The sequence below is a fragment of the Helobdella robusta genome, assembly GCF_000326865.2.
Source record: "Helobdella robusta unplaced genomic scaffold HELROscaffold_17, whole genome shotgun sequence".
Taxonomy (NCBI): domain Eukaryota; kingdom Metazoa; phylum Annelida; class Clitellata; order Rhynchobdellida; family Glossiphoniidae; genus Helobdella; species Helobdella robusta.
The window spans coordinates 2,836,538-2,845,251 of record NW_008703942.1 but is presented as its reverse complement, the minus strand read 5'-3'; the positions used below and the strand labels follow the sequence as shown (position 1 = coordinate 2,845,251).

Below are 8,714 nucleotides of genomic sequence, written 5' to 3'. Positions count from 1 at the left end.
ATCCATCACAATTGCAAACAGAAATGGTGATAACACTGATCCTTGATGCACTCCTACCTTAACACTAAAAGCGTCCGACATCCCCCTTCCAACCCTCACCTTTGTCTTTGCCCCTTCATACAGCTGCATCACAGCTTTAACAAGTCTCTCATTCACTCCTTTCTTCCTCAACGCCCATTCAATGACCTTCCTCGGTACTCGATCAAAAGCCTTTTCTAGATCCACAAAACACATGTACAATCTTCGTTTCTTCTTTCTATAATTCTCCTGCAACATTCTCGCCATGAACAACGCATCCACCGTTCCCCTACCAGGCATAAACCCACACTGCATTTCATTAACTGTCACCATACTTCTCAACCTCCTCTCAAGCACCCTCTCCACTACCTTCATTCCGTGCTCTAGTAATTTCACACCCCTGTATGACCCACAATCTCTCACATCTCCTTTGCCCTTATACAACGGCACCAACACACTGTGTCGCCAATCCTCAGGTATACCTTCATCATCAAACATACTGTTAGCAATTCTCATCATAACTTCAATTCCTATCACCCCACTCGCTTTAATATGTTCCGAAACCCCTGTCGCCTTACCTAGTTTCATTTCTCTAACTGCTTTCTCTACTTCCTCCATCGTCACCTTCTCTATAGGTCCGTGTGTGACCACGGATTCCACATCTCCATCCCACTCAATCTCTTCATTCATCAACCTTTCCATATGAGCTTTCCACACCTGAGCTTTTTCCTCCTCATCTATGCACAATTTGCCAGATCCATCCCAAACACATCCATTCCCTATAACATCTTTCCTATCCCTCATTGACTGCTTTGCTACTTTGAACATTTTCCTCGAACTCACATCAGATTCCATTTCCTTCATTAACCTATCTGATGCTTTCGTCATTGCAGTTGCCACTGCCTGTTTTGCAACCTTCTTAGCCTTCCTATACTCAGACTCCGCTTCCTCCGTCATGTCCCTTCTCCATACCCTAAACCTCTCCTTCTTGACTTCCAAAACCCTTCTTATATCTTCATCCCACCACCACGTCTCACCATGCCTACACTTTCCTTTCGTCCATCCACATACTTTATCTGCCGTAGCCAACACACAGTCCCTGTATCTCTCCCAAACATCTCCATCCTTACCACTCTCCCAATTTTCAGTCACCTTCACTTCAAATGCCTTCCTCACCTCTGCATCCTGCAACTTCCATGTCTTTCTCTTTGCCACAAACTTATCCTTCTTCCTCCTCCCCATTTCTTTTGATGTCACATCCATCACAACCATACTATGCTGCAACATACCAGGTATCGCCTTCACATTCTTCACATACTTCCTTTTAATTTAAAAAAAATTAATTTAATTAATTTTAAATTTTTAATATAAGTTTATAAATTATTTTATTAACTTAATTAATGAAACTTAATTAAATTGTATTATAAATAAACAATTCAAAAGAAATTAATATTGATTTATTAAATTATTTAATTTAGTATTATTGATATATTTAATATAAATATTTAATAATTAAATAATTTAATATTAATTAAATTTTTCTTTTTTGTTGTATTTGTCAGTTTAAAAGTTTTCTTCGTTCTATCAGATTTGATTTAAAATTTAAATGTTCTTTTTTTGTCTAGATTAAATTATTTTTTGACAATATAATAATTAATTTTACTATGTGTTTGTTTGTTTTTCAAATTAATTAATTGAACTCGGAAAATAGTTTTTTAGAACTTAAATATAACATTTTTTCATGATTTTTAAATAAATTTTCTATTTTTGGTTAATTAATTTTAATTTCTTATGAAAAAACTACTGGATGTGCTTCCTGATTCATCACAGGATGGAGAACCATCAAAGGAAATTTTGAAAAACAACTACAAAAGTAGCAACAGCCAGCCGCAGTGGATCGAGGCTTTAGATGTAGTAGACGAGAAGAAGGGAAGTTTTGATAACTTTCAACAGCTATCGAAAGAAACCATTGCTAAACTTCAGTGTCAGTGTTGTTTTTTCAGAGAAATAATAATTAAGGGATACCAAAAACACTAGATTTTATAACTGATTATTTAATTAATTATTTAATATACATATTAATTCATTTAATATTATTTTAAGTATATATTATAATGTTTAATATTGCAAAATGTGCTATGACATTGTTATAAAATTTTAAGAAGGCTTGTCAAATTGTTCCGATGAATTTTGTTGTATTTTTTCAATTTGAATATTTTTTCATTTGCAAATAGTTCATTTCAACTTTTTATTATTTAAGTTATTAAAAAGTTCTCAACACAATTATTGTCCATTGTTAGCATCTAATTAATAAATTAGGTATAATTCCACAGAAAACTGAAAAAATTGAATTATATTAAAAGTACTTCAATATCTAATTACTACAGCGATGTTTAATTTAATGTAATGTGTCATATGTAATTTGTAATTTAATGTAACATGTAATATAGTGTAATTTGAAATTTAATGTAATATATAGTTATTATGCAGTGTTTTGTAATGATATATAGCATAATGTAATGTATCACAATGTGTAATGTAATGCATCGTAATGTGTAATGTACTGTAATGTAATCAAATTTATTGCAATGTAACATAATTTATGGTAATGTATGCACATCCATACAGCAATGGGCATTAAGTATTTCTTTCCAGTTCAGAGCAACACATTTGATGCTATTTATGAGGAATATGATGTTATCGTACAAGCAAGTTGGTACTGCTTCTTTAAATAGTTACACATAATTATATGCGTGTGTGTGTTCGTGCGTGCGTGTGTGTGTGTGTGTTCGTGTGTGTGGCTTCTATTAATAGATACACATAATTATATGTGTGTGTGTGTGTGTTCCTGCGTGTGTTTATATTAGTCATTTATATTCAGTTGAAATAATTTATTGATATGTTTTTACTTCATTAAAAATTATCGTTGTCTTTGGTTTCTATATAACTTTTGGATGTTTTTCAATCAATTGCTTAGATATTTATTTATTTTAATTTCATTTATTTTAGTTTTATCATAAAAATGGTAAACTTTAATTTTAATTAATAATCTATGAACTTTGTTAGAATTTAATTTTCATCATTAATTTAAACAATAATTTCTAGGGACAGGATCAGGAAAAACAGTATGTGTCCATTCTATATAATTACTATTTTCAATATAACTATTTTATAAATATTATTTTTTAGATAATTTCAATTTTAACCTCTTATTTAATGCGTACAAAAATCACACAAACAAATTTACGAAAAGACACAATTTATGCATACACTCATATGCATTCAGTTTACTTCCACACACACACACACACATGCATGTACACGTATGCTTTTATACTTCCGCACACACACACACACACGCACATGTACACGTATACTTTTACACACACATACTTATGCACACACAAACATTTAATTGTGGTCGTATTAAATACATATACCTACCATTATCTCAGATGTCATATGCTGTTCCACTAGTTGAGAAGTTACTGAAGCAGTCTGACAGCAACGCCAATAACAGACGCAGACTGCCTAAGGTTTTCTTTATGATGATGTCAATCATTGTGATGATGATGGTGGTGAATTATGTTAGTGGTTATCACCTTCACCATCATCACGATTGTTTGCCTCTATTGCATAACATGGCAGGGATTATTCTTTAGTATTCCATTGCATAACTTTGTTTCTCTATTTACTCACGGGATTATTATATTCACTAGACTCAACTTTACACAATTCATCATCTCATAATTCATCCACTCATCTCATCATCAAAATATTGCATTACTAAGTCACATGGTTATATCACATTACTACGACATTGCTACAACTTTATCACATCATCACTGATATGAACGGAACATCACTTTGCATCGTATCACGTGATAACGACATGGCATAACATAACCACAACATCGCATCATCTCAGATGTTGGTTCTCACTCCGACAAGAGAGCTAGCCAACCAGGTTTCTTCTGTCGTCTCATCCCTGACCAGTCGTCTCAACGTTGCTGCCGTCTATGGTGGGGCAGCCATTGTAACGCAAGGTCGGTAGGTGTGTGTGTTTGTATGTTTGTTTGTGTGTAAGTGTGTGTGTGTGCTTGTGTTGTTGTTGTGCATCTGCATGCGTTTGACTGTAGGCAATGACGAATGGTAGCATTTGTAATTATAATGATGATGTGAATGTGTATGGAGGTGAAATGTCGTTTAGTATCATTGGTTACCATCAATATCTACCCTGTCTTGAGGTCTATGACTATCTTTCAATCATTGCATATACAATCGCCAACAGAGAATCAACTTCGCCGAGGTGCAGATATCGTTGTGGGTACGCCAGGTCGAATACTTGACCTCATTTCTCGAAGGTCGCTCGACCTGGCCCAATTAAATCATGTTGTCCTGGACGAGGTCGATCGCATGCTGGACATGGGGTTCGCCGATGACGTCGACGACATACTTAAAAATAGATACAGGAAAGGTCGTGATGATGATGATGATGGTTTTTGTGATAATGATAATGATGTTGATGGTTGTGATGATGGAAATTGTGGCGATGATGGCGAGTGAGAAGGAAGTGTTGTGACTAAAAGTGGCTACTATCCCACCCCATCACAATGACAAAACCGAGAATGAAAATATCAATAAATTTATTTTCCATATTGCCAAATTACCCCCCCCCACTACCATTACCTCTCCCACTACCACCATAAAGATGACCGCGAGAACAACCCACAAACGCTCCTGTTCTCGGCCACCGTGCCAACCTGGGTCCAACAAACGGCAAGGAAGTACCTCAGTCGGGATATCAAGATGATCGATCTCATTGGCAGGAATGCTAACAAGACTGCTGTCACTGTCAAGGTTGGAATGGTCTGGGAATGTCGGTGCTGATGGGATGAGATGGAATGGGATAATTTCCATGAGGATGTTTGCTAATTGTGATGACATTTTAAATGATTGTACGAGATCCATATGAAATATTTTTGGAGGTGAGTTTTTCATAACTTTTTTATTCCTGTTCTGTCAGTTGTCATCGTGGGAATGACATTTTAATGCGTGTAATTGGGTAAAATCCTATTAAAAGTCTTTCAACGTTTGCAGATGTTTATTGGATTACTACATTATAATCTTTTTTTAATACATCATAATGTCACATTATCTTGCTCTACCATCACCATATACTCATACGTCATCGGGTTCACTCACACGTCATCGTTTTCACTCACACGTCATCTTGTTCACTCCTCACGTCATCGTATTCACTCCTCACGTCATCATGTTCACTCATCACGTCGTCATATTCACTCGTCACCTTCCCAGCACACAGCCATGTTGTGCAGCACATCAGATCGAGTCAGTGCCATCACTGACATCCTCACAAAACACGGCCGCCACCACTACAACAACAACTCCTCCTCAACAACAAACGTCGACAACAACAAAACTGACGATTCGATCGTTGATTCTGATAGAGTAAACGACGACAACAACAACATTAGTGGTGACGATGACAGCAACGTCGATGTTGATGACAGTACACCTCGAATCTTGGTGTTCTGTCAGACGAAGAGAGAAGTGGATGAGATCGGGGCGTGCAAGCAACTGCGGGGCAGGGTGGCCACACTTCACGGGGACATCTCACAGGTCCAGAGGGAAATCTCTTTAAAGGTCCTAGCATCTATTGCGAGAATTTTTATTAACTTTTTTCATTGGACGTATTTTTTTTTAATTGTGTTTCTTTTAAACAATTCTAACAGTGTGTCCTGTGTGCTTTATAAAGTCTCATTGTTTCAAACCAATAAATAACTTTCCTACCGAGCACCATTTTTTGTAATTAATTTATTTATTTATAACTTATTTATAATATATTTATTTATTTCATTTATAATTAACCACTCGAAAATGATCTCAATTATAGAAATTTAAAAATGGAAAAGTGGATTGCCTCGTGGCAACAGATGTCGCCGCACGCGGTTTGGACATTCCAGACGTCGACGTCGTCATCCAGTGCTCTCCACCGCAGGTCAGGTCTGCTTATTTGGGGTTGTGTCGCTAGTGTGACGATGATGTTTTTGGTTAGTGTTTGTATGTGGGGTTGAGTAACAAGTACATGCTACTAATAACAAACAATTTCCATGTTCTGTGTGATATTTGTAAGTTATCACCATCATCATCTTCATTATCATTCCACCATCACGACCAGGATGTTGAGTCTTACATACATCGTTCAGGTAGGACAGGCCGTGCAGGTAAGTCAGGCGAGTGCATTATGTTGTACACCCCCGAGGAGGTGGAAGATGTCCTGAAAGTCGAAAAGATAGCGGTTAGGGCTGGCCTAATTATTAGAAGAAAATATGAATTATAATAATATTATAATATCATCATAATATTGATAACATAATATAATTATTTATATTTTGTATAAATAATTATTTTTCTTCTCAAAAATATTATCATGTGAAGCCATCTAGCCTACTGCAATGCAAACATAAATTTATGCAGGGGTTCACATTCAACAAGATGAACTTCCAGAGAAGCATGCAAACAATGAAGCTAGATGTACTCAGGTTGTCTGGAGTTCCACGTTCATCAACTCGTCATATAATTGTTTTTCACCATATTAAACATATTAATTAATATGTATTGTTGATGGGTCATATTTGTTATAGATGGTTCATATTTATTATGATGATTATAGTTAATTATTTTTTTTGGTAAATAGATAAAAAAATGAAAACTATCATTTCGATGTCTACCCCTAGGATGATAAACAACGTGAGCAGTAGCACCAACAAAAAATTTGCAGGCATCGCGTCAGAACTTACGAAGGAAGTAGGGATGGACAGGTTGTTGTCGTCTGCTATTGCAGTGATGTGCGGATTTGAGCAGAAGTCACTTATCACATTACAACCTGTTAGTTGCTCGGGGTTGTTGTTCGTTATTTTTGGTTGTTGTTGCAATTTTTGGACAACTTGTTTGGTTGGATTGTGTTTTTTTTTTTGAGATGACCATGTTTTTGCTGGGCTGTTGTTTTGTTGTCATGTTACCATTCATTTATTTGATGTAATAAATTATTAATGACGTCTTTTTTGATTCATTTAGTTCTTACCGTTGATGGCCAATTTTTGCAGGATCTGTTGTTAATAGTTGATTGTTATTATCAGTGGCTATGTTGTTGGTACTTTTATTTATCAGGTTATTTTTAGTTTTGAATGTTTCGTTCGTCAGGGGTTGTTAACGTTGCAAGTGGCATCTGACAAGAGTAGGATATCAACAAAAACTCAGGCCTGGTCCCACCTCAATAACATCCTCTCTGAGTCAACCACCAGGGACATCAGGAACCTCAGACTCTGCTCTGACTATAAGGTTCTCTTTCATTCACTGCCTTCCCCATTTATTTATGTGTGCATTTATATCTGATATTCATCTATTCAGTGATCATTCGTCATTAGTGTTGGATATATTTTTTAAATGTTTTTTAATTTATTCGATCGAAAGTGTCTTTTGATGTGGTTTCTGAAAGGTTTTTCCGAAAGTTTATTTGTGTGCAAACCCCTGTTTTTTGTTCCTTCACGTCTTAAAACATTAAAAATGCACGATGTGAAATAGGATCTAAATAAAATTTATTTTCTTTCATTCCGTTCTATTTTTCTTGTTTCTGTCATAATTAATTTACTCGTTTGTACAGAGTTTTGTTTTTGACATTCCGTCTCGACATGAAGAAAAAATGATGAGGGAATTTGAGACCATTATCAACAGCAACTCGTACAGGTTGACAACACCTGAACATCTACCATCCATCGTCCAATCAGATATCACGAATGTAACTAGGTCATCGTCATTCAGCCCCTTTAACCGACACAGAAGTGGGTTTAATAGGTCACGTTGGACCAATGAAAGAGAAGACGACGACGAGGATGATGATAATGATGATGATAACCATGGAAAGTTCAGTAGATTGAGTCACTCATATGATAATAAATACAACAGATATAAACGTGATGGTGATTACAGAGGTGGGAGAGGTGGTTTTGCCAGCTACGGGCGCTTTGGTAATAAGTGGCTGGGTGACAACAGAGGGGGTAGGGAGAATGGAGACTTTAAGCTGAAACATCGGAGGAGTTTGTCTGATCAGGATGATTGATTGATTGATTGATTGATTGATTGATTGATTGATTGATTGATTGATTGATTGATTGATTGATTGATTGATTGATTGATTGATTGATTGATTGATTGATTGATTGATTGATTGATCGATTGATTGATCGATTGATTGATCGATTGATTGATCGATTGATTGATCGATTGATTGATCGATTGATTGATTGGTTGGTTGATTGGTTGGTTGATTGGTTGATTGATTGATATATATGTTTATTTTATAGGATTGTATGAATGGATTGATGAACCAATCATTAGAAAAAAAATTAGGATAATATAAGTTGAAGGACGAATTAACGTATATATGTAGTTTTTACTTAATTTATATCTAGACGGTTTTTTTAGACGAAAATGTTTATGGATTGAATTAGTGAATGGCACTTGAATGGATTGTGGTGAACCCATTAGTTAAAAATCGTTCAGCGTTCTTCGCCTGTCACTTAAGTATTTCAATTGTCGGATCATAAATTCTCTAAATAATTTTGTCAGTTGTCTATTTATAATAAAAGCAAATAAATCGAATAAAAATTGGT

General features: G+C 35.5%; 1 protein-coding gene across 1 annotated transcript in view; it reads left to right on the top strand.

The window, feature by feature from the left end:
- Positions 1 to 8,714, top strand: part of HELRODRAFT_110575 (hypothetical protein) — a 10,186-nt gene extending 1,472 nt beyond the window's left edge. Inside the window, exons 2-15 of the mRNA XM_009016109.1 lie at positions 1,849 to 2,002; positions 2,647 to 2,730; positions 3,124 to 3,143; positions 3,474 to 3,554; positions 3,947 to 4,064; positions 4,310 to 4,495; positions 4,730 to 4,878; positions 5,338 to 5,685; positions 5,936 to 6,040; positions 6,221 to 6,340; positions 6,520 to 6,584; positions 6,780 to 6,930; positions 7,246 to 7,383; positions 7,706 to 8,714. Of these exons, the coding sequence (XP_009014357.1) occupies positions 1,849 to 2,002; positions 2,647 to 2,730; positions 3,124 to 3,143; positions 3,474 to 3,554; positions 3,947 to 4,064; positions 4,310 to 4,495; positions 4,730 to 4,878; positions 5,338 to 5,685; positions 5,936 to 6,040; positions 6,221 to 6,340; positions 6,520 to 6,584; positions 6,780 to 6,930; positions 7,246 to 7,383; positions 7,706 to 8,161 (2,175 nt within the window). The 3' untranslated portion in view covers positions 8,162 to 8,714. The remainder of the gene's footprint in view (positions 1 to 1,848; positions 2,003 to 2,646; positions 2,731 to 3,123; positions 3,144 to 3,473; positions 3,555 to 3,946; positions 4,065 to 4,309; positions 4,496 to 4,729; positions 4,879 to 5,337; positions 5,686 to 5,935; positions 6,041 to 6,220; positions 6,341 to 6,519; positions 6,585 to 6,779; positions 6,931 to 7,245; positions 7,384 to 7,705) is intronic.